This window comes from Notothenia rossii (genome assembly GCF_949606895.1).
Source record: "Notothenia rossii genome assembly, chromosome: 7".
NCBI classification, from domain to species: Eukaryota; Metazoa; Chordata; class Actinopteri; order Perciformes; family Nototheniidae; genus Notothenia; species Notothenia rossii.
Genome location: NC_136905.1, coordinates 23337049 through 23364229, shown reverse-complemented (window position 1 = coordinate 23364229; position 27181 = coordinate 23337049). Strand labels below are relative to the sequence as shown.

Below are 27181 nucleotides of genomic sequence, written 5' to 3'. Positions count from 1 at the left end.
GGACCCTCAGTTTGTGAACAATGCCCCCTTCCTCACAAGGCTCACCTACGCCTTCTTCTCCATACAAGCAGCAAGGCCCAAGTTCTACTTCGCATGGACACTATGTGAGTTTAATGGGACCATGAGCGTTGTTGTTACTGCCAAGGAAGTGATGTGACTTACATTTGTCTCTGTTCTGTCAGCTGATGCTGTCCACAATGCAGCAGGATATGGTTTCTTGGGGATGGATGCAAATGGGAAGCCATCTTGGGACCTGATCTGCAACATCAACATCTTGAGGATTGAGGTACCTTCAATGTTTCACAAGATTTCAAATAACAAACCTACATTAGTGTCCCGCACTGTGTCAAGCATGTCTAATTGGTCTAATTCTAGCAATTATGTGGTTATTTTTCTTTTAGACCGCAACCAGCTTCAAGACATTCATAGACAACTGGAATATTCAAACAGGAATTTGGCTCAAAACGTAAGTCCTGCAAATGTGAACTTCAATACTCATGCCTGCAGTCAGAAAACATTTACTCAACTTAGATTTCACAGACATTTTTGAATGTGTGATTCCTCCCATCTCCTCAGGGTGTGTTATGACCGAGCCCCCAGGCACAGGTTGCCGTTGACCTTCATCCTGTCGGCCCTGTGGCACGGTGTTTATCCTGGGTATTATTTCACCTTCATCACTGCCATCCCCATCACCATGGCAGCTAGAGCTGTAAGTTCTCTATCTCCTCTGGAAAAAATGAAATCATAAATAAAAAGTAAATAAATCCTCGAACACACAACTGCAAGGAACGTTTCTATAATTTGTATTTGATGAAAAAAAAACTAATATTATTATTATTATTATTTACTCTTCTTGATAGTATTAGAGCAGTTCTCGAAATGTGTATCTGTCAGAAATTGGTTTATACAGCTGTATTTAACTGTAAAAAAGGGCTTGAATAGTACTTTCCTGAATGTGCGGTTAGGATTGATGGACCAGCTTCATCGGAGGTTAAAAAAAAAAAGTATACCAGGCTGACATGTTGATGAAAGTTATACAAAGCAAAATGTAAGGAAGGAATATCTGTCTTTTTTTAAGGAAGGTAATACAGTTTGGTCATGTCACTTCATTGGGTTGGTTGAAATGACATCAACAGCATTGCTTAAATACACTAATCATATCATGGATGTGAAAACAGTGATTTATCTCTCTCTGTTAATCTGTCCCTCCCCACCAGGTACGGAAGTCTGTCCGCCAACACATGCTGAGCTCCAGAGGCTTGAAGCTGGGATACGACCTCTTCACCTGGGCAGCCACCCAGCTGGCCATCTGCTACACTGTGATGCCTTTCCTGCTCCTAGCAGTCGAGTCCACTTTGGTTTATTACAGGTAGGTTCAACTCGTCTTTAGTCCTCTTATTGTCTCAATAAGACTCATACTTGCTGCATGCATGTGGCCATATAGGTCAGCGTGACATCAGTTCTGTCATCTGTCCACATTTACAAAGGTCAACACAGACTGTATGTAATTCAAGCACCAGCTGTGTATGTGACAAGTACTAGTGATGATGTTACTTGCCCCTCCTCTCTTACAACAAACAAAAGAGCCTTTTTCTCCTCATGTTTTCTATTATTCATGTGAAGAGTGCATTCAGATGTCAGAAATTGGAGAAAAATGCCCACCAGAAATTCCCAAGGAAAGATCTGACATCTTTAAAAGTACTTTATGCCCCATACACCTTAAAGATATTCAGTTAACTATCATAGAAGACTAAGGAAACCAGCATATACACATTTCAGAAGTTGGAACCAGAGACGGTTGGCATTCATAGTAATGAAAATAGCTCCTCATACATTGGTTGTCAATCATCTTATTGTTGCAGCTCGTATTCCTGCCTGTAATTGCCTTTAGCAACACAAAGTATATAAAGAGTTATTTCAAATTCATTTGAGGCATGCTCTGTTTTGCCTGTGACGTTTTCTTACTGAGCTAAAGTTCCTTTTACAGTTCATTTATGACATAGGTACTGTCATATTGTGTCTTCTCTCCTAGGTCTATGTATTTCCATGTTCACATCATCAGCATTCTGGCTGTGATCGCCCTGCATCAGAAACACAAACCCAGTGAACTCTCTGCCACCAACAAAACATGTTCCTCGTCCTCTTCCTCCTCCTCGTCTCTGTGCCCAGCACAGTGCCAGCCTGTTCACTCCAACAGCAACAACAAAGTGGACTAAAAAGCCCTTCTTTATGTTCTCTTACCGGGCTCCCAGTCAAGAGGTGTTCTCTCAAAGACAAGTGAATATCCCCAAAGGGCATTCAGCAAACTCAAAATGGGAAAACATTATTTATTTGATGGGACAACACAGAGCTGGGAAAGAAGACCTTGATGGAAACGCGATGAATCACTTGAGCATATGGCACTGGAGAGACTGTTTCTGTCATATTGTAATATCAACACCACCAGGACACTGACCTCCTCCACCTGCCCCCCCTGCCCCCCCCCCCCCATGCCCATCTCAACACCAGCCTGCTTCCTCCATCAACAATGCAACAGTGTGAAGAGAGAAAGGGAGCTCACTTTCTTCCCTGTCCTCTATCTGCACTGTCCTGCCCATTGGTGGGATCTTAGCCAGCACAGTAGGAGAGCAACAGGACACACACACACACACACACACACACACACACACACACACACACACACACACACACACACACACACACACACACACACACACACACACACACACACACACACACACACACACACACACACACACACACACACACATACACACATACACACACGTACACTAAAACACACAAACACTTACATACACACACACATAAACAATAAAACACAAATATGCACATACTCTCTTCGGAGCGCTCATACTTTGTCACACTCTGATGGCATACAATGGCTGCTCTTGTGTGGCTACAACAAAAGAGCATACCAAGAAGAGTGAGAGCCCTGGTGTGTGTGTGTGTGTGTGTGTGTGTGTGTGTGTGTGTGTGTGTGTGTGTGTGTGTGTGTGTGTGTGTGTGTGTGTGTGTGTGTGTGTGTGTGTGTGTGTGTGTGTGTGTGTGTGTGTGTGTGTGTGTGTGTGTGTGTGTGTGTGTGTGTGTGTGTGTGTGTGTGTGTGTGTGTGTGTGTGTGTGTGTGTGTGTGTGTGTGTGTGTGTGTGTGTGTGTGTGTGTGTGTGTGTGTGTGTGTGTGTGTGTGTGTGTCTCTCACTGATAGTTTTTTACTCTGAGTGGAACAACACTTGAAATACCAATAAGACCATGATGCAACTGTAGACATGTCCAGTGAAACTACTAATGAAGTCTTTGAGTGCAGGGTGGCAGCTCCTCCAGGAGAGGAGACACGTCCTTTCTGTAGAAAATAGTATTTTGTCATACATTTAGTCATATAGAGATTTGTAAACATCAAAGAAGAACCTTTGATTGTTTAGCATTGCACTGTAACACGTTAAGAAATGGTGCAATGTATGAGCTAATGAGATCATTTAATGAAAATATTCAAACCACTTACCATAAGATATCTATTTTTTTCTCAAGCAATAGGTAATGTAATCATCACATACTTATTCTTAATGTGTTAATACTCTATCATGTAAATGGTGCTGGATACCTGATATCATGAAGAAGAGTACATTAACAAAGCGCTGGTAAAACTGAGAAGAAATACATTTCAAAGCTCTCTTTTGGGGATCTTAGCATTGCACACTAAAATAACTGATTCAAATCAAATGTATCTCTTCTCAGCAGGACCATGGTGTTTGTAAGGAAGAACACATTTGTAAACTAGATTTACAGAGCCTATAGCAGCTGCAGGGTGATTTAACAGAGACATCTGCTGGTGGTTTGTAGCGTCTGAACTCTGCTGAATGAAACCTTAAAGTGAGCCAATTTAAACTGACGGACACTGCAGCGTTTCCCAATGCATCTTCATACCAACTACGAACAGAAAGCATATTTTTATACTGATTTTACAATTTCTCTCCACAATTCACAATGTCTTCTCTTCACTGGATCTTTATCTTTTACAATCAAAGTTGATGAATCAGAAGGTATTGCTTATGATTAGACATGAGCGTAGTATGGTGAGCACAAAAACACACTCATGTTTTAAATGACAACATATTATTGTTATTTTTCGATATCAAAAGGTTATAACTCCAGAGGTTTGGGAGCATTGGGAGTTTAGAAGGTGGCACAGTGGCTTGGTTATTAATGGTCTTACCTGCTGAAGGCTAGAATGTTAGCATTTAACTACATTTATGGGGGGGTTGGTTTTGATAAGGTGTGCTAACAATGCTAACAAGTTGCAATGCAATAATATTAGTTTTTCTTGCATCTCAGTGCCTGGGTAAAACAGACTGTTACTTTAAGTGCATTATATAAGATTCCTTAATGAACATTTTCTTTCTCTGTGTATATCAGGTGAAGTTCAACAGTAGTTAATCTGTTTATTCATGTTAGAAACACAATCTGAATTCATTGTATTACCTGGTTTGACATTTTATCTCACAATGTGGGTTTGTTTACTGGTTAGTGAGGAAATGTGTATTTGCCTGTTTTGGCTTAGTTTGCATATTTTATTCAACTGTCTCACACGGGGTGGTTTAAGGGGTGAAAAACAGGTGAATTACTTTCAACTTTTGTGAGTCTCCCATGGCAAATTAGAAGAAGTCTCAAAGTTCCCGAAGTAATTTTTTAGTGAATGCTAATATTTCATTTTGGTTCTTTTTAACTGCACATTAGAACCTGTGTTGGAGTTAATGAAATACCAGTATTGACTGCTCGCCCCTCTGCCGGGGCTGGCAGTTATAATCATTTAGAACATCTAAATGCCGATACAGTTTGTCTTCACATCAGCCAGAGTAAACTCCTCAAGAGCTGTGTGCTGAAAAGCCTGAAAACTCTTCCCAATTATGGTTTTGCTATAACATAACATTGTTTTTGTGAAAAAAGCCATTTTTTACTAACCTTTAAATGTATTGTTTTTATCACTCTGATGTCCACGCCACTGTAAAGTTTGCATGTGTTTTAGTTCAGGTCAAATGAGTGAAATGACTTGTCAGAATGAGCAGCTAATTGAAAGACTAAATACTGATTATTACGGTATTTTTGTATGTTATTTTACAGATTTATGCATGATCAAATAGACTGACTGTAAGATTCATTTTAGTATTGTTTGAATGGAGGAAAGAGTAAGTGGTATTAAAAGATTTGAGTAACAAATAAAGCTTGAGTGAAAAAGTTTGAATTGTCTCATTTAAAAAACAATTTAGTTACATAATAAATGATAATACAGAATGACAAACGATTTATATGTTGAATTATTTTTATTATGAAGAGGCATGGCAGGGCGGAATCTCTTTTAGAAACAAAGAAGGAAGGAAACCTATAATTGATTCTCCCTCTCCCCATAGCCTCATATTGTCTCAAAAGAATGGGGTGATATGACTGTCTATCAGCGTATAGTTCCTTTCCTAAGAACACATTATATTAACATCAATATTTAGTACACAGGTGGGATTCTGCAGGGACTTAGTATATGGATTACCTATATGAAACTATTTTCAATACTTTACCAACCTAAACATACATATTCTCTACAGATAACTTTCTGGAGCTGAAGCAGGGAGATACATTTGTTTGGCCAGGAAGGAAAAGCTCATTTTATTTATATTGGATTCATTTTCTTTATAAAATAAACAATATCATTTTAACTGTTCAGTGCATGGAAGTCCATTTATGTGTAAATGACTTGCCGCGTTGAAGACCAAATGTGTGTGCTTATGTTTTGCTCCTTTTTAATCTGCAGTTTAGATGTACTACTACAAGTCAATATGTACTTTTCATTGATTCAAATCAATGAATCCAATATCCAAAGGACGGTGTTGAATAAAGATGTGCGGAATATCTCAGCTGCATCAGCTTGAATAAGAATTGCTTTCAGGTACGACACACCGTGAAAACAAAACACATTAATTGTACTAACATGTTATTATATCAACGAGTCTAATTTAAGTTGTTTATAATAGCAGACAACTTAAAGAACAAATAAGCATCATACATTCCTGATATAAAACAACATGCAAAACATAAGGTCCTTAAGTCCTTCATAATGCAGTCACGACTTAGAACACATTGCATTTCACGCAGGAAACCCGTGAAGAAAAGTTGAATGTGTTTTTCAGTCATTTGATTTAACATTCTCTCCGTTTAACAACGATAACATTACATCCATTCCAGATAATAACTAAGAGCTCCAGGAACTTTACATTTGTCTCTCCCCTAATGACAAAAAGAGGTGCTTGCAGCAAAAAAGAGTCAACGAAAGATAATAGCTTCCAAATTACATTATTTTCCCACAGAGTATATTTTCTTACCATGACGGACTATGCACCGTCTTAAAGCACTGAGACAGGCCATTTAATGATCTGATGCAAGGAGGCAAATTGCTACTGTTATTTGAAACTTTACTATAATCGCATCCTGCTTATCAAGAAGAGGTTTCTCATCCCATTCGGCTCCAAAAAAAGCCACATGATGTCCAGATATCCATGCTGCTAATCTCTGCAAGGATACAAACATCTGTTTATCATTGGCTGTATAAAATTGAAATCACTTCATGCTTTTATCCTGTTTAGTCAGCCCTTAAATATGTATTTTAAGTTTTTAAAAAAAATCATCCGTTTTGCATTTAGCATACCAAGTTTATTGTGTTTTATCACCGTGATTTGACTACTTTATACGTTTGTATTTGAATGTCTTTTTATGATTCTTACGCAGTAAACATGTACACTTGTGTTTCTTTTATTAGCAGTGCATGCAGGGTGGAAATCAAGCAATCAGATCAAAAATCCTAACTACATAAATATCTTCAGTTCTTTTCTTCATTGCTATCACTGTTAAGGATCACTGTTACCCACATCCTAACTAACTAGAACATCTCAGACAGGGTCAGTCTTCAGAAAGTTACTTATGGACCGTACCATAGAGAGGGGTCGGTTGAATTAGAAGTCCTTCCTGTTATATAATGCTGCTGAAAATATACAAACAAAGGTTGTTGTGCTGACAAATACTTTCTATTCTTAACATTTTCCTTTCAGATAAAGAGAACATAGTGAGAACATTTTATGAATACAAGTCTGAATATCTTAACAAAAATAAATACATTTTCTGCAAGTTTTCCAGAGAGTGACATGTGGCAGCTTCCTTTCATTTCTTCAACTTGCAAACAGATTCAATGCTATAAACAAGTGACGAGCTGAGCAACCTGGTGAGAAACACAACCATTCAAAAGATACATTAGGAACTCAGTGACAGCTGAATGAAGACTTGGATGGATGGAGGTGTCTCATCATCCCAAATGTGTCCGAATAAACCTGTCTTCATGTCTGATGAGGAATGATGCAGATACTTGCATTGAGAAATATGACAAATGAATGTTTTGGCGATCATTTGATTACCTATAGCCGGTGGAACTTACAGGCGACACACGAGAGGCTTTAATACTAACAGAAAAAGAAATGCTTATGCTAAATGACAGTAAACTTAACTTTCTCGGAATTTCAGCCAGAAGGGGGCAGCAGAGCAGAGACAATATTATATAGGATAGACGTGAAATAGTGTTGGAATTAAAAGCATCTAGAAAACAAACAGGGAAACAATCTTCTTATTTACTTTGAAGTCAAATTGAAACTATGCACTGGGCTGAATGTTCTAGGCTGCCTTTGCAGGACAGAAGCTGCTCTGGGAGTGAGTTGTGGTTTAGCTGCAGGTAGGCGAGGAGATGAATCGTGTGGTACTGGAGCCAGAGGTCGGCTGCAGATGGGACCGAGGTCTCAGGCGGTTCAGTGTTGGCATTTCTAATCTTTTTCCCTCCCTCTGCCTCTCTGTGTTCGTCTCCTTTCTGCTCAACTCCTCTGAGATAGGAAACAAACTGCACCTACCTTGTAACACTCATTATAAATGGGGAAATTGGGTGCATGTTACTCATTTGAGGGATCAATATAAAGTTTGTCATCAACAAGAAACATACAAATCTAAACAAGTACCGATTTTTCACAAAAAGCAGCTGACTGGTTGTCATGGAGTGTGAATGAGGCAGGCAGGACTTATTAAGACATTGTTATCATTAAAAGGCAGACATGCTTGTAAGACAGAAGAGTAATGTACTTGATGAAAGGGTGCATCTTTATATGCAAAAAGTGACCCCCCTTCCTTGGCTCATTACCTTCAAATACTCATTAAAAATAAGTTTAACACTGCTGACTAAAGACATGCCTCTTTGTTAAGTCTTCCTCCATGGATTCAGATGAGGGTTTCAGACATTATATGAAGAACCTTCAACGTCAAAAAGCTGCGTACAGCATTTTCTTTTGAATGCATTGGTTCCAACGTTTGTTGATATTTAAGAGAGCCCGCATATTATCATCTACCTTCCATCTAACCATCTCTAGTCAGATGATTGTATAACAGCCTGGAAGGAGGGGAAGAGGTCACTGCCCTGTGTTCTAATTAGTTTCAGCTCATGTCGGTCAGTCAAGAGGAGGTTACGGTGTTACAGTTAGCAGCACTCTAATGAATCAATCATTTATTGTCTCTTCAAGAGACAGTCACGTCCCTGTGCTCAAGTTCAAAGTCTACAATGAAATAATATCTAAAACCATCCTTAGAATACCTTTAGTTTGACTGGGTCCTGTAAAGTACCCAGTGGTTAGTCTGTAATGGTTCAAAGACATGTTCACACACTGCAGTCCACCAGACAAGCGCAATCATTCCCACTTTAAAGTATTGTAATGGATTTCAAATAGTATTTCTCTCCGTGGAGATGTAAGCTTCAGTCTTCTGTTGGAGCAGGAGGTGGTTGTGTTTCTTCCTTCGCCTCCGCCTTGCCTTTCTTCTTCTTCTTCTCATCATCGTCCTTGAAGAAGAAGAGAGGAAACATGCCAAGGATACAGCCGATGGCAACACCGATGGCTTTGCCCTGCACAGAGGAATATGGAAGTAAGAGAGTGTGACTGAAAACAGACTTCTTCATCTTTCAGTCTCTGTGTTTCCAGTAAATAGGCCTCTTACATTTAGCAAACTGTCCTTTTTATGTATTACACTTTTGGTTTGTATTGCTGTCAGTAATAGGACCAGTACGTTCTAAATCCATCCATAAAGAATGGAGCTTTGTTATCATGCAGCACCTGGCCTGCTGGCTTTAAGATCAGAAGATCCCTGCAAGGAAAGATGCTAACACTGACAACCTAAAGCATTGATTTCCCTTAGAAATGAACTTGTATTATGCATTTCTGCAAAACACTAAAAAGGAAATGAACTTGTATTATGCATTTCTGCAAAACACTAAAAAGGTATTGGAGCATGCCAGGACAATTGACATTTTACACTCAGCGAAGAGATTTTCCAGGACGAGACTAATTATTACAACTAATTATATTTCACACTTCAGCAGCCGAAGCACACTAGAAACAATGCACGTCTAATTGTCTCACACAATGGAAGAGTGATGGAAGTGATGTAACACAGAGACTTGTGTTGCTGTTGTCACTGTACAAAGCCCTAACCCTGATGTGATGTTTACCGTTGCATCACACAACTAAACCCTTGAATGCTCTGTGCTGCAGGTTTATTAATATCCACTAATGGCGCATTTCCACTGCAGCGAGTAGCCCCGTTTAAGCGTCCTTAATCGTCCTCAAGAAGCCAGGCCAGTTTTTGGTGGCCTTTCCATATAGCGTAGCACCGGCTAGCGGGTACTTTTCCCCTCTTTTCCGGCCCCATAAAATCGTGGTTCTATCGGAAGGGCCAGGGCTGAACTAGTGACGTCAACACTCTCGACTGCTGATTGGAGAGAATCGTCACAAGATCGATTTATGAATATAGTTTTGCTGTGTTTTACACTTTAGTATTTATGTATATAGTTAGCTTTGATATTCGCTTAATTTATTAGAAAGATTTTCTTTTCATGATCTGATATTTCCTCAAATGTTCTTATTATGGGGCAGTACTTACTGGTGCTTGAAATTCAAATATTTCCTTTCCTTCTTGCTGTGATAACAAGCCACACACCAAGAAACAAGTAAACGATCGCTTCCACATCCTCCATTGTTTTGTGTGTTTTGTGAGTTGTGTCGCATTGAAGATGACGCCACTGCAGTTTTTCCCAGCGTCGCTCCGCCCAAAAAGCAGATCGCCCCGTCTACACGGTTATGGCTAGAAATGATCCGTCTTGTGTAAAACTCTCGCGAGAGTTTGGCTGAATGTCACTTGGCTGAATGTTTACGTTTGGCAGGCAGCCTTTCAGTTACGATCGTTAACATCAGTGGGCCACAGCAAATGATGGTGAGAAGCTAAACTATCTATTAATTATGTCAATTACAGGGAGTGTGATTGTTGAAATAGGGTGTTAGCGATCTTGCTGGTGTTCAAAGAAGAATGAAAACACTGTAGATCACCAACACTGGTTTATTTTGTATTCACAGGCAAGTCAACGTTGTCGCAGTAAAAGTCCCAAGATAGCTCCTGGTGCAATAAAATGTTCCCTTGCAGTGTTTTACTATTAAGTCTGATGTTTCTCTATTAATATTGCTGCTGCATTAATGTGTATGTTGCATCATGTTACTGCTGTAGATGTGTTTCCGAGCCGCTCCGATTACAACAAGAGTTACAACGAGAACGTGACGTCATATTTACACTAGACGGATCCTTTCTAGCCATAACCCGTCTACACTGCGTTGCTACCCCAGGTCCTAAACTGTAATGGAAATGCGCCACGGCCTCGGACGGCCAGCGAGGCAGCCCGAGGCCTGAGCGAGGACGCTTAGGGACGCTTAAACGGGCAGGGTTCCCACGGTACCTGGAAAACATGGAATTATTATTTTCATTTTCCAGGTATGGAAAAGTCATGGAAACTGAGCAAAAGTGAACACTTACATTGAAATAGAAACAGTTGTCCTGGAAATGTTTATTGGATGAGGTGTAAAATAGTAATAAAATGAAACTATTGAGCACAGAATTAAGATGACTTTATAAAAACCCTTTACATGTGAACAGCTTTTACTGTAGATATAAATGGATGATCACATGTTGTAGAGCATGCTCTTGGCATATACTGCATCGTATATGGTATATTGGATGTTGGAATTTGATGCAGGCAACTTGGTGATATGGACTTTAAAAGTATAGTTTCGGATTGGTGGACTTCAGGAATAATAACGTTACTCGCGATCTCAATAGAAGGGTCAAATACATGCATTTCCCAGCCAACACGGGAGCCTTGACATCTACAGTGAAACTTCTTATGTAAGTTTATCCTCAAATGTAGAAACTTCTTATGCAAGTTTATCCTCAAATGTAAGTAGCTGTGTTTTAACTGTGGTAAACTTGGGTTTATCAACGTTAGTTAGTAAGCAGTGCAATCTTGCTAACTAGCTAGAATTTGGATTTGTTAATGTTGGTTAGCAAGCACATGGAGTGCAATCTTGCTAGCCAACATTCAGCTTGCTAACTAACTAGCTAGTGTTGGCTAGCTTGCATTGCTAGCTAACTACCAATACATTTTCAAATTAGGCTGCCTAGACTGATTCTATACATCTATACTGTTAAGCTAAGCTTACTAGTGGGGTTGCTGTACTGAGGAACCACAGGGGAACCAGCCTTATGTTTTCCCTTTTAGGTTCATTAGTTTGATTTCCAAAATATTTTACAGAGTAAGAGTAGGCATATACCCCTTCTACGTTTCATTGACTTTTCCTCAAACCGTGTTATTCACCACATTTAGGGGAGTTTGTTTTGAATTTGGATTCGTTAATGATGGTTAGCAAGCACATGCAGTGCAATCTTGCTAGCCAACATTCAGCTTGCTAACTAACTAGCTAGTGTTGGCTAGCTTGCATTGCGAGCTAACTACCAATACATTTTCACATTAGGCTGTGACATTACTTCTATACTAGTTGACATGAATAGTCTAGTATTGATCAATTTTGTAAAATTCATTCTTATATCTACTTTTAGCTATTTTGTGATTTTTTCTTAAAATAAAATGATACTACTAAATAGGAACATTTGGGTTGAGACATTTTAGAAAAATCATTGATCATGCCTAGACTGATTCTATACATCTATACTGTTAAGCTAAGCTTACTAGTGGGGTTGCTGTACTGAGGAACCACAGGGGAACCAGCCTTATGTTTTCCCTTTTAGGTTCATTAGTTTGATTTACAAAAGCTTTTACAGAGTAAGAGTAGGCATATACCCCTTCTACGTAAGACTCATAATCTCAAATGTGTGATGCATTACAGGAGTGAGTGACAATGACACGCGGCAGATTCAAGTCACATTGGAAAGATGACTCTCAATACAAGGACTGGATTGGAGAGGTACCAGGAGATGTCCACAAGGCTTATTGCAAGTTTTGCCACAAGTCATTTGACATCAGCAATATGGGGGTCGCTTCCCTCAAGAGCCATTCAAAAGGACAAACCCACACCAAGTTAGCTGGACAGCTAAATAATGAAAGAAGAATGACAGATTTCTTGACTACAAAAACAGGAGAGGGAAGAAGCGGCCCAACAAGCCAGGATATCGAAAGTGACAGTCAGGTGCCCAGTACCAGCAGTGAACAGTCTACGGAAAAAGGCTCTGGAGCTCAGGGGAAAACATTTTTTTCAAGCCAAGCTGTATTTGAAGCAGAGTTTCGCTGGGTCATGATGATGGTCAGGTCACACTTCTCGTTCAACTCCAACTCTGACATTTCAAACACTTTTGCTAAGATGTTCCCAAACAGCGAAATTGCCAAACAATTTACATCTGGCGCAACAAAATCGGCTTACCTTATATCTTTTGGCTTGTATCCTAATTTTAAAGAGCAGCTGATCGAAGACGTAAGAAAAGCAAAGTGTCATGTAGTGTCTTTTGACGAATGCCTTAACAAAGTGACACAAACAGAACAGATGGATATCATTCTGCGCTACTGGAGTGAACGTGAAGGGAAAGTAGCTGTGCGTTACTTCACTTCAGAGTTCCTAGGACACACTCAGGCAGAGAAGCTCTTGGAGAGTATCAACAGATCCCTGTCACCTCTGGACCCCAAGAAGCTCCTGCAAATATCGATGGACGGCCCTACAGTGAATTGGAAGTTCTTAAGAATATTCCAAGAGGACAAGAGCAAAGAGGACCCAGATGCACCAAAGCTCATCAACCTGGGAAGTTGTGGTCTGCATGTTGTGCATGGAAGTTTCCAGACCGGAGAGAGGGAAACAGGTTGGAAAATCGGAGATGCGCTGAGAGCGCTTTGGCAGGTGTTCCATGACTCGCCAGCAAGGCGAGAGGATTTCAGTGAGCCGAATAAAACGGCAAGATTTCCTCTGAAGTTCTGTGCCACTCGATGGGTTGAAGACTTGCAAGTTGCTGAGCGGGCAATCGAAGTGTGGCCAGCTGTGATGGCGTACATCCACAGCCACAAGAAACTTCCGAAGAGTAAAGTGCCAACATCTGCGTCCTACTTGACAGTCAAGAAGGCAACCGAAGACCCTCTTTTCCTGGCTAAACTTGAGTTTTTCGCTTTTGTTGCAAGACAGCTGAAGCTTTTTTTAAAGGTATTTCAGACAGATGCCCCAATGGTGCCATTCTTAGCAAAGGAGCTCCAAAGCACCCTGACAGGCCTTCTGTCATGCTTTATCAAGAGAGAAGAGCTGGCAAAGATCAAGACACCTCTCCAGCTCACTAAACTGGACCCCCAAGAGAAGCAAATCCATGTCCCACTCAAACACCTGGACATAGGATTTTCAACCAAGCAGGCTTTGCAGAAGGCATCTGAGAAGCTCCAGGAAAATCCAGTGAAAATCACGGAGTTCAAAAAAGAATGTGTCTCCTTACTCGCAATGACCTGCAAGAAAATGATGGAGAGAAGTCCTCTCATGTATCCAGATGTGCGGCATATGAGGTCGCTTGACCCTGTGATGATTGTGACGGAAACCGAAAGTACAACAGCAATGTTTGAGAAACTCCTTCAGGTTCTCCTCAATGCTGGATGGTGCCCTGCCACAGAGTGTGACAAAGTCCTTTCTCAGTATAAAGCATTCTCACTCGATGTCAACACAAACCACAAAGCAGAGTTCCAAGAATTTGTTTACAGCTGCAGACTTGAAGAATTCTTCGGAAGATATCTCAGTGGTAAACATTGCAGATGCAATGTCTCTTCACGCTGTCTCATGGACAAGCTGCAGTAGAAAGGGGGTACTCTGTTAACAAGGATATGCTTGTTGAAAACCTACAGGAGAAGATGCTAATAGCAATGCGCTTGGTCCACGATGCAATGGCTGGGCACACAGATGGAGCTCTTCCAAAAGACCTCAAGCAACACTGCAGAGGAGCAAGGACAAGATATGAGATGTATCTGGAAGACCAGAAGAAGTTGAGAAAGCAAACCCCTAAAGAGAAGAAAAGAAAGGAGCTCTCCCAAGAAATCCAGAAAGTGAAAACAAAGCGGCAAAAAGTAATGACTAGCGCTGAAACAATGGAGGAAGAAGCACATGAAATGGCAGTCATGGCAGAGAAGAAGCACGATTTTACATTGCTGTCAAAATCAAATGCCTATCGGAAAGGAGTTGCTGATAAAAAGGAAGAGGTGGCAGCTCTAGACAAAGCCCTGAAAGAGCTGCAAGAGTCTGTCAATAAGTTAAAGCAATGAGGTATGCGCAATAGCCTTTATGGATGTATGAAAGATTGTAATATTTATTGGTCACCCTCCTAAAGACAATTATAACACCATTTTAGCTTATGGAGATGACCAATTTTAACTCAAAATAACATTCTGTTTCAGATCTTCAGACTGTAGAGAGGAGGAGGAAGAGGATTGGAGAGGGGGAGGAGCCAGGAGGGCACAGAAGGAAAGAGGGAGGAGGAAGAGAAGAGGGGCGAAGATGAAAGAGGAGAAGAAGAGGGGGATAAGAGAGTAGAGGATGACAGAGGAAAAGGGAGAAGAGTGGAGAGGAGTTGAGAAGAGTAGGAAGAGAAGACAGGAGCGAGCACAAGAGGGGAGGTGTGGAGAGAAGAGGACAGGATGAGATAGGAGAGGAGTGGAAGAGAGAACATATATAAATCCCAGTGCTCATGTGTTTCAAAGTTCCAGTTCAATAAATTGTTGTTCATCTACAGCTTGTTGCATTATTTCATGCATTGATATTATCAATAAGACATAATGTCTAAGCATTTACAATGTAGACTTGACTGGCACATCTTTTAAATCAAGTAAGTAGTCAGGTGTCCTAGGGGGTTGTGTGTGTGAGGGGAGGGGGGCGCGGATGGGGGCGGAAAGCTTCAGGGGCCTATCGATCATCACTTAATATGGTACCTGGAAAATCAGGAGGTAGCATGGAAAAAAATGTCAAGGCAAGCGTGGGAACCCTGACGGGGCAACCCCGCTGCAGTGGAAATGTGCCATTAGACTAGATGTTTATAAGACTGTCTTCTGGTCTCAGTGAGAGCAGCAGAGTGACAGAGACTCTTTGAGAGCAGAGTTGGGTTGAGGTCTGGTGGTTTTAGTGTGATATGAGGGCACTGACCGCATGAGAGCTGACTCTGGTCTGCCACATGTCCGCCTGTTTGGGGCTTAAGTCAGGAATCTTCATTCCCAGCCGATACGCCAATGCCTCCACATAACCTGCCAGCCTAGAGAGACGGGGCAGAGGAAAGAAGAGTTACAGTAACAATTTAAAGTGACAACATACTATAACAGAGAGCTGCAACCATGAATGACTTGTAGTCTTTGACCCAGAAACAGAGGATGAATCATTCTTTCAAGCGAACACATTTGACATATATGGATGGAAAGGCTGTTCGAACAGAGCACAGAGACATGTTAGACATAAAGATCAATATTAGAGACATGACTCCATGTGTTCAGGCCTGTGCAGAATGCTAAATATAAACACTGTACAGAGTAGAGTAGAGGATTTTAAGTCGCGTTTAAAGTGAACCCCTCTAAACATGAACACAATGGCTTTGTTTCTGAAGTGGTAAAGGCACCCAGAGGCACATCAAATTGGGTGAAGGTTGTACATCTTGCAAAGATTACATTTACATCCACTTATTCATGCTTTGGATTTTTTTTCTCATTACATTTCACGATCTATTAAATCACCCACAGAACAACATTAGCATGCCGTAGTACACGACCAATAGTAATTGATAAATAACACAAAAACAAAGTAAATCATCAGATTAATGTTTGAAATGTGCCTTATTGATACCATCTGTCATAAAGCCAGCAGGATGTCAGATAGGGGCTGTACTACCAGAAGGGGAGGAAGACGGAGGGGCTCCAGTGTGTATAAACTGTGCTTCACACAGATGAGGGGACACAGACAGATTGCAGCGGATAAAAGAGAAGAGTTCACCGAGTGAGAAAAAGTATCATTAGGAACTCATCAATCATCACAACTTTTGATTTTTCCATCGTAGAGTTGTATATTTAAGTTGATATCAAAACTTTCACATAGAAAAAAACTAAATACAGATTCTGCTGTTTTATTTGTTCATAAATACATTTTAGTATGGACAAATCTATGGCCTGCTTCCATCGGGTGCATATTGTAAATACCTAGAGCAGGTTTATCAGGTACATCAGATTACTTCTAAAAGCGCTTTGAGCACCAGGAAAAGCGCTTTATAAATCAATCAATGTTTATGTATATCGCCCAATATCACAAATGTTACATCTGTCTCAGTGGACTTCACTGTTTGTACAGAATATCAGTATGACAACACGACACCCTCTGTCCTTAGACCCTCACATCGTACAAGGAAAAACTTCCAGAGAAAACCCACAGTTTAAAGGGGAACATGAGAGAAACCTCAGGGAGAGCAACAGAGGAGGGATCCCTCTCCCAGGACGGACAGACGTGCAATAGATGCCGTGTGTAAATCGAAAAGATAATACATTTACAACATAGGTAGACTACATGTTTGGAAATGCATGTGTCTATAATAAGAAGATGAATCCACAAATAAATAACATGTATTATTATTATTATTATTATAGAAACAAAATGATATTACGAATAATATAAATGTTTGCCATAACTTTGGTCAAATATGCCTTTAAGATAGAATTGAAATCTAATTCTATCTTTTTGATTGATTGATTGATTGGTTTCAAAGCACACAAAGAGTTGAACCCTCATGTATTTACAAAAGCCCAAATACAGTCATTCTCTCCCAATGTTGGCAAATAAAATCTGCAATCTTTGTTAATATGACAGTAAAACTAAATGTCACCAAGCTAACACAATAAACAGAGTGGCCTTAAACCTAATGGTTTGTTTACAACATGGCTCAAGTTTTTAATTGTGCTTTTGTGGTGCATATTGCATGCATTTGTAATTTAATTACTATTAAGTTATTCTTTCAAAACAACAACCTTGAGCCTTTGAGGCCTCCGAGGCTCTGGGGCCACTTTGTTGGTTGGTAATTCAGCCTCCATATTAAATTTACATGTTGAATTCATTTCAAACTTAGTAACAGTGTTATGACCTGAATAATAACTCAAATTGAAAGTATCTGGAGGGCTGCTGTACCTTGCTGTCATATGTCAAAGAAAAAGAGCAGGTCAAGCAGTTGGATACAAATAAATTCCAGTCAATATTTTGTTGACCGAGGTCTGGCTCAGTCACTAGCACTGATGGATCCTCAGTTCACTGCTCACATAAGCTGCAGCTGGAGCTGTCCAGTCAGGGAGGGAAATGTAGCAAGAAGCATATTTGGGAGGACGATAAGGAGCTATGGAGCTAGAGCCTGAGTGTATGTGTGTTAAGGTGTACGGATGGCCAATTAAAACCCTCCATCCTATGCCGGTATGCAATAGGTTAAGAGGGAGAAGTACAGATAACATCACAGGGTTATAAATCACAGTCAAGAAAGAGGAATGCATTTGGGACAGCATTTCTCTATTCCCTATAGCTCACTTATATGAGTTCCCTCAGTTTTTGTCCTGTTTTCAAACTCTGCTGAATGAAATAAAGCTTCACAGGCTGCCCCAGAAAGCCACTAATGCATTAAGGAACCAAGAAGGAGCCGCTAAGACTATGCTGAGCGATGGGAGCATCCGTAACCACGGTCAGAAGGACTCATGAGCTAAATTATGGACTTCAATAATGTTGATCTGGGTCCTACATCTGTCACCACACACACACACACACACACACACACACACACACACACACACACACACACACACACACACACACACACACACACACACACACACACACACACACACACACACACACACACACACACACACACACACACACACACACACACACACACACACACACACACACACACACACACACACACACACACACACACACACACACACACACACACACACACACACACACACACACACACACACACACACACACACACACACACACACACACACACACACAGTGTCTTGTGGGTGTTTACAAACATTCATTGCTACAAAATCCCTTGTGTATTGACCAAAGACACTGCTGCTGTGGGGACACATATTCTTAGCTGTGCTGTTTCTCTTTCACTGGGTGTCACTGTGTAAAAACTGGATAATGTGCACATGAACATCCTCTCCTGCTACCAATCCCTGCTCTCACTGCAGACAATTCTTTCTTACATGGACAGATATTAGATACAAATAATCTATAACAATGTATAGCCACTGTTTATCAAAGGAACATATTAATATATCAGACTTAATGTCCAACATATTAAGGTGTTGTAGAATAGCTCTGCACTCATAATACAGGTGTATAGAATTATGCACAACTTGGATTATTTTCTAATTGGATAGATGTATGTAGACACACAACATTTAATTTGTCAAGTAAGTTAGAAAAGGTTTTGAAATGAAGGCCACCTACTGAAAATTAGCCAGTGTATTCTGAAAGAGACATTCTTTGTGTAACAACTATTCACACTTTAAGACTGAACGGAACCAAAATGAAGGTGATCTTTCTTTGAGTCTTCCTAACAAATGAACAAGGAAGCTGACGTTCACTTAGCCTGTAAGCAGAATTGTAATCAAGCTCTGGAGCCTTTCATTTGTCTCACTTAGGTAGACGAGAGCATTTCTAACTGAACATCATTACACCCAGGCTGCCTGAAAATGTGCTTTTTGATCTTCTTCCAAGTGAACTGCAGTGCATTTTGTTAGGAGGGAAAATAAAATCCAAGCCAACTTCAACAAACAACTTATAAACTACACATTTAGGGGTACATGAACAGACTGATTCTGGTATTGTTACATTTGCTGTTGGTAAACACAGTGAATATGATGAAAACAGCAAAGAGAGCCCATTCATTGATATGTTGATATATTAGCAAAAACAAATTTAAATAAATCTGCAATAATTTGAATCATTTATAGATTTTTTCAGCAAAATGCCAAGAAGTCGGAATTTATAAATAAGTGAACAGTCTATTTATTTTGATAGCAAACCTATATACATATTTAAAGTGTGCTATATAAATCAAATGTATTATTGTTCTTCCCAAGAAGCAATTACTTGTCAAGTGTTTCAAGTGCAATTGGGTAAATAAACACTAAAACTGCAAAACACAGTGTAAAGAGTATCTGACTCCTCTGTGAAGTACCCACAACCTCCTCAGCTCTCAGTGGACACTAAAGGGCCACTGACTCCCTGAGTAATCTAAAGCACAAGGTTTACATGTGTGCACCTCAGCCTGCCCCTCGGAAAGGAATGTAAAGGTTGTGGTGAGGAACACCAGCAGCAGGATCTCCACTGAGACCAACAGCCTTCACACTCACTGCTGTGAGTCCATCAAGATACAAACGCCTCTGTTGTCTGGTCTAATCGAGTGTCACCTTGACAAAGTGGCCACAAGGGCTCCATTGTCCCATTTTGATTGATTGAGTGACAAACAGAGACGCTCACACGCTGTGTGTGTGTGTGTGTGTGTGTGTGTGTGTGTGTGTGTGTGTGTGTGTGTGTGTGTGTGTGTGTGTGTGTGTGTGTGTGTGTGTGTGTGTGTGTGTGTGTGTTCACTAAGAGCCTTTGGAACAACTTAGCTAATCCATCACACTCAAACGGTGCAAGGAAACAGCAGAGTCTCTAACGCTTTGTTTTAATTATCCGTCAATTACATTTTCTGTTAAGCAGACTCTCTATTTACATGAGAGAGGGGAATAATATTTTATATCACTAATACTCACTGAGATACAACCAATAGGCTGCTGGTTGATGTCATGTTATGCTACTTTAAGTATTATGGAGGCAGGTTAGAAAGCTGAATGATGTCCACACAGCCCTGAAGTGGGTAACCGTCATGAATCAGCTGACGGAACCCAATGAAAAGATTCAAATCAGCATCATGCTTTTATTGACCAAATCTAATGTTGCACACAACTGTATCCTGTAGCTGGGATCAAGCCTGGCAGCCATTGTTCTTATATAGTTCTACAGTATGTCTTTTAAGTTGAAATAAAAATACAGATGAAGAAAGTTGAAGGATCAAAAACATGACCCTTTCTGGCTTGAGGTTGTCAGCACTAACATATACAGTCTGTGAAAAAGTATAGAAATGGTTTTATAACCTTTGCATAGAGCATGGTTACGCAAAAAAAATGACACTCTTTTCGATACAACCAACAATTACCGCTTATAAATGACAGGTTGACAGAATTTATTTTAGACCAAAAACCAAAAATGTTGCATAAAGATCTTTCCAACCAAATATCAAGATCAGATTCAAGCCTATAATTTTTCATACAGTGTTTTATGAAAGCTTTTAAGATGGATTAAGTGACTAATATCATCTATGAATAACTAGAATACCATCAGGATTTAGTTGAACTCAAATATTGTTTTACTTAAACTATCAAGTGACTGCATACTCCTCATTTAGACAAATCTTGTTGAGACTCTCTTGATCAACTTTTAATTATGTGGCTTTTCTTATTCAAAGCAATTCATCTCTGTGCACAGTTTTCTTACCTTTGAGACGCAAACCTCTGGTGGCTCGATTTGTCTTTCTCCCTTATTGCTCAGGCTTATCTTCTTCTGGGCTCATTTTGATAATTACCATTTAGTACGCAATTAAATGACTTAGTATTCACCAAAGGGAGTGGAGTGGCGTAGTAAACCTTCACATCACTCTCTCTGTATTATAATGTGTGTATACCTGGGCGGAAAAACACTTTCAATAATAATCTTTGATAGTAAGACATACCATGATTTGTTTGTCTGTGTATGTGTGCATTTCTTACCCTAGTCCGGCCAGATCAGACACCAGGTTGCCAAGAGCAGCAGCTGTGGAAAATGAGAAACAGACATGATTACAAAATGAGTTGAGAAATGAGAATGGAGGTTTGTATCGAGGACAGCCACAAGGCAAAGACGCAGAAGCTGTGTATCCTGAGCGATTCATCATTTGAAACACAACAAATGACACTTCTCCCTGTACCACTCAGAGGCATGTATATCTTCAGATGAATGCATTCCCCTCACTATCATTATGTAAGGCGTGGTGTTGGGAAAGACCTAGTGAACAACATCTGGAATGTGGATGTAGTGCAATACATGTGCATCCGAATGAAGTCAGTATAAGAATTAGCCGAAAAGTATGAAGTCTTATAATCGTTTATAAGTTAAAATGATATGCATTGTGGGCTCATTAAGTAGAAAGATGCAATGCTGAAGACCACAGCGCTGTGGACTCACTTCTGGGCTGAATAACTTCACATGAATAATTAGTAAAGCGGAAGTGTCACAGGAGAAGAGGATGAGGGTAAGTTGGAATGGGTAATTAAAACAAGAACAGGGTGCAGAGCTGTGTGTTGATTATCTCTGAATATATCAGGGATGCTGTCACTAGGAGAAGCAGAACTGGAGGGGAAAGACCAGGAGCAGGGAGACGTTTTTTTTAAAAAGACTACTTGATGTAGTAGTGGCTCCTTAATGAGATAAAGTTGTTGCTTAGCTCGTGTGCTCTCTGTTGACCGTGACCCTGAGTTCAGGCTTATGTTGCTGCAGGGTCACATACATCCTCAGGGGAAAAGAAACAAAGGAGCAGTTCTGTCTCCTAAGACACTTCTCCATCTAACTCTGGCAGGAGGTCAAGCTTTCTCCTTAAGTAGCAACAAGGTTATGTGTAACAACATATAAATAACCCAAACTGGCTGCAGAGACACGCTTCTTAGAACAATCTGTAGTTATACATCTGAACAACAATCACATAGGCACAGACTAATTAAGATAAGACATGAAGCAGGCACGGTCTAATTAGTGAAAATGTGTGCTGTGATTTTTACCATGTGTGGCAGCAGGCCAATGACACTGAACTGGTTCAAAAGAGACTCATCTGCCTACAGGTGCGTCTTCATTTGGCTACAATAGAGGATGTTTGCATGTTGCTCTGTGAGAAGCTCTTTGATAACCTTGTCATGACTTCAAGGGGAAGGAGAGCAGCAAGGCAAGAGGGAGAAAAATGGGCAAGTTTGTAATTTAGGCAAAAACAAAGTAGGTATAAATGAGGAGATTGTTCTGATATTTCAAAAGCTTGCACTGGGTAGGATCCCAGTCTGACTGTGACTAATGGCAATACCAAACTATATAACTAATTGCCTGGTTGCAGCACACACACACACATACACTCAAAATATGTATTTTCTTCTGTATATTCTTTCTAAATATGCAACATCAATAGTTTCCTTTTTATGGAATTAAAAAACAACTTTCTCTCGCCCTTTGCTGTTACACTTGCTGTTGCTAAACAATCTGTTCAGGGTCTCCAGGTAGTGATTAAAACATGTATAATGTAATAATGTGCTTTTGTTATACAATATAGTACCTTGTGTAAGCCCCTGAGGAGGCAGATGTAACGAAGAGCCCATCAGGCCTGATTATAGGTCCATGCTCAAATATAATTACACGCCAAGGTCGGCTGTTTGCTTTTAACTTGCTGTTTCTCCTGATGCTCTGCATTAGATTAAGACCCCATTTACACGCAAACGCATGCGAAACGCAAACGAACCGAATACAATATCAAAAAAGTATTCCGTTCACACGAGACCGCTGCAGACACTGTAGTACATATGCCGGGCCTGTAAGTGGCGCTGTACTTTCGCCACAAAATACACCAAAAGCAGCGAAGAAGACCCCCGAGCATGGTTGCCCCAGCGCCATATAGATAGATAGGTAGATTCTATTATATGGCTCTGGTTTGCCCTTCTGTTTATGCCCCACGGTGGATTTAGCAACACGTAGTTCATGTAGTTCTCCATGTCCACTTGTTGCTGATGGTTGTGGTAGAGGAGCTGTAGATTTTGCACTAACATCTGTAGCATTGTCAGTAACAGTAGCAGTAGTTACTGACCATGCTACAGCAGTGATCAGCAGAGGTGGGGAGAGGTGGGGCTATGGCTTCATCGTCATCAGGAAATGATCGTATAGGGCGTACACACAGAGCCGTTTGGGCCCCACAGAGCATTCCGTTTGCAGATCTATCCACCTTGGGACCCGTAATCGTTTGTGGGGTCCGTTTCCGTTACGGCCTTGTGTGAACGAACGGGCTATACGAAAGAGAAAGGTAGCAGATACAACTGCTTGCGTTCTCGTGTAAACAGCACCTAATAATAATAATAATAATAATACATTTATTTAGGGGGGCGCCTTTCATAACACCCAAGGACACCTTACAGGGCATAGGGGCAATATAGGGAACAATTAAAACAGTGGATTTAGTGAAGTATCAGCCAGGGTAAGATAAGACAAACAACAGGAAATTGACTACAAAAGAACACAGGGTATAGATTATAAAGAAAATGCCAGTTTGAACAGGTGGGTTTTGAGTTGGGTTTTGAATTTTGTTATGGAATCAGACTGTCGGATGTGTAGTGGCAGGGAGTTCCAGAGTCTGGGAGCCGAGCAGCTGAAAGCTCGAGCACCCATGGTTTTGAGGCGATAGCTTACATATAAATCCTCCTCCACAGTGAGGTGCGATCCTTCTCTCACACCAACAAACAAGGTGGTTCTCAAGCAATTCTGTGGAATTTGACTACCATGGAAGACACTGTTTTGAGCAGTAAAAGCCTTGCAGTTTGTCCATCAATCTTAGTAATAAGATCAATAAATGATGTTGTATATCAGAGAAGGACTGACTTCAGACAGAGTTTTTCTATTTTCACCACAAAAAGATTCAGATTTCCTTCCCTCGTTCTTTTATCACATGATAACTTTATGATGGATAAATATCTCACAAAAACTTTCTAAAACTTTCTAGACCTGCAGTAAAACGAGAATACTGTCTGCTTGTACATTATACCAATGTCTATTGTTGGACAAATGGGCCGTAAAATAACAAATGGCAGGCAGTGGGAAGATTTTATCGGTGTCTCTTGCTTTGAGCTGCAAGGATCACTTACCAGCTGTAAGTCATGGTGATTGATGTTTATGAGCAACACCCATTTACACCTGGAGGCTTTCTACAACAACAATAACACACACAGCCACCCATTACTTTGCATAGGCTAACACACACAGGATTTACTACATATAGGTGGGTATGAATCTGCGGATAGGTGCCTACAGCTGTAAAAAGGTTGAAAACAAGGCAGGTGAGTGAGTGTAAAAGAGATGAGAGGAAAATATATAAAGGTTTCAAAGCATTTATTCAGTCTGATGTGTTAATGCAGGATGTCCAGGATGTGTTAATGTCTATTAAAAAAAGTGAGAACGTTGTATTAAAAAACATAATGAAATATAAATATAGGAACCTAATGAAAAGCTTATCATTTAGGGAAACCATTTATCCCATCATTACCTAGGTTTAAATGTTGTAACTGGCACCACTCAGCAGTAGCCTATTTTTGAATCCTAATCTTTATTGAGGCAGCTGAGCTTTATTCTCTCCTGAAGTTATGATTAGTGGACTTGACTACCCACCTTGACACTGGTGCTACATCACTCGTGACTGGGCTAGATAACTGCAGCCCTGATTTACACCTCAACACGTCCCCAATGTAGCAGCAATGAGAAACAATACATCTGCTGTGGAAATTGAGGGAGTGATAAAACTGAGATGAAAAACTGGAGTTGAGACCAGGGGCCTCATTTATAAAGGGATATACGCTCAAAAAATGGCGTACGCCAGTTTCTACGCCATGTTTGCGATTTATAAAATACTAACTTGGCGGGAAAACGTTGTTGATAGTGCTACAGATGCCCTGCGAATAAAATTAGACTCTGTTGCTCCTTTGAAAAAGAAGAAAATAAAACAACATAGATTAGCTCCATGGCATAATATCGAAACCCGCAAAATAAAGCAAAAGTCGAGACAACTTGAAAGGATATGGCGTTCCACTAAACTTGAAGAATCTCGTTTAATTTGGCATATTACTCTCAATGAATATAAGAAAGCACTGCGTAAAGCGAGAGCAGCCTACTACTCTTCATTAATAAATGAGAATAAGAATAATGCAAGATTTCTTTTCAGCACTGTAGCCAGGCTGACAGAGACATGGCTCGATTGAGCCTTCTATTCCCATAGCACTCAGTAGTAATGATTTTATGTGCTTTTTTAATGATAAAATTGTTACTCTTAGAAACAAAATCAATGACCTCTTGCCTTTGACCAGTATAGTATTATCAACAGCTCCCGGAAACGTAAGTTCTAATATTACACTAGATAGTAAACTAGAATGCTTTTCAGCCATAAACCTTGAACAATTAAATTCAATGATTCTCTCTTCTAAATAAAAAAAATGAATCAATTTTTTTTATATATATATTTTTTAAATTTTCCATTTTTATTTTGTAATCATCTCGCGACCCCCACTCGGGGTCTCGCGACCCCCCGCTTTGGGAACCCCTGTCTTAAGAGACCCAGTTCCAACTAAGCTGTTTTTACATTAATTAACACTTCCTTATTAAATATTATGAATATGTCTTTATTATCAGGCTATGTTCCACATAAAGTCACAAATGACATTCTAATAGCCTCAGACAAGGGACTTGTCTCTATTCTTGTCTTGCTCGATCTCAGTGCTGCATTTGATACTATCGACCATGACATCCTATTGCAAAGACTAGAGCACTTAGTTGGCATAAAGGGAACTGCTTTAGGCTGGTTTAGGTTCTATCTATCTGAACGCTCTCGGTTTGTTTGTGTCAACGACGAATCTTCCATGCAAACCAAAGTTAGCCATGGATTTTCCATGCATTTGTTACTTCAAGGCTGGATTATTGTAACTCCTTATTATCAGGGTGTACCAAGAAGTCAGTTAAGTCGCTTCAGCTGATTCAAAATGCTGCAGCTCGTGTACTAACCAGAGTTCGGAAAAGGGACCACATTACTCCTGTTCTGGCTGCCTTACACTGGCTCCCTATAGAACACAGGATAGAATTTAAAATTCTTCTTCTCGCCTACGAAGCCCTTAATGAGCAGGCGCCATCTTGCCTTAAAGAACTCATTATACCCTATTGTCCTACTAGGGCATTGCGTTCCAAGAATGCAGGGTTGTTGGTTGTTCCTGGAGGCTCTAAAAGTACAGTGGGAGCCAGAGCCTTTTCTTATCAAGCTCCACTTTTGTGGAATCAGCTTCCAGTCTGTGTTCGGACGGCAGACACCCTATCCGTTTTTAAGACTACGCTTAAGACCTTCCTTTTTGATAAAGCTTATACTGTAGTTGATAAGAGAATCTAATAAGAGTGCATTGACGTAGAAACGTTGTGCCTCTTCACCTATACATCTTAGTTCTTACTCTTTTCCCTCACTGATGGTATAGATGTAATTTGGTTGTGTGTGTAGACGGTGGAAGCAGGGAGAGGCACATATGTGCCTTGATCCCTGTCGAGTCGACACACAACTGTTGATTGGTGTCAGCGCAAGAAACACTTTTTAGGAGCAATGCGCTCATGGTATAGATTTGGCGCATACATCTTAGTTCCTACTCTTTTCCCTCACCCTATCCTAAGGGAGTGCATGTACGTAGACACGTTGTGCCTCTCCACCTCTGTCCCTTACTTCTTACTTGCTACCTCTTTCCCTCAACCTATCCTAAGGGAGTGCATGTACGTAGACACGTTAGTTTTGCTGCTATAGGCTTAGACTGTCGGGGGACACCTTACTTCTTCCTTCTGTCTGTTTACTGTACCTGTGTGAATAACCCAGC

At 40.4% G+C, this 27181-nt stretch overlaps 2 protein-coding genes across 3 annotated transcripts in view; one reads left to right on the top strand and one right to left on the bottom strand.

Annotated features, from left to right (window-relative positions):
* Window positions 1–7289, top strand: part of mboat1 (membrane bound O-acyltransferase domain containing 1) — a 14513-nt gene extending 7224 nt beyond the window's left edge. The window contains exons 8-13 of the mRNA XM_079692938.1: window positions 1–104; window positions 183–286; window positions 402–466; window positions 577–709; window positions 1218–1369; window positions 2033–7289. The exon at window positions 1–104 is cut by the window's left edge and continues 89 nt beyond it. Of these exons, the coding sequence (XP_079549064.1) occupies window positions 1–104; window positions 183–286; window positions 402–466; window positions 577–709; window positions 1218–1369; window positions 2033–2216 (742 nt within the window). The 3' untranslated portion in view covers window positions 2217–7289. The remainder of the gene's footprint in view (window positions 105–182; window positions 287–401; window positions 467–576; window positions 710–1217; window positions 1370–2032) is intronic.
* Window positions 6795–27181, bottom strand: part of LOC307046545 (transmembrane protein 65-like) — a 50089-nt gene continuing 29702 nt past the window's right edge. Inside the window, exons 6-9 of one of the 2 annotated variants that reach the window (XR_013810147.1) lie at window positions 21278–21320; window positions 15573–15678; window positions 8785–8986; window positions 6795–8709 (exon numbers count right to left, since the gene is read on the bottom strand). Coding sequence is in view for 1 of the 2 variants with exons in the window: in XM_079692939.1 (XP_079549065.1) it covers window positions 8840–8986; window positions 15573–15678; window positions 21278–21320 (296 nt within the window). In the remaining variant the exon portion in view is untranslated. Of the gene's footprint in view, window positions 8987–15572; window positions 15679–21277; window positions 21321–27181 lie in introns of both variants that reach the window. The other variant, XM_079692939.1, reaches the window with a different exon arrangement.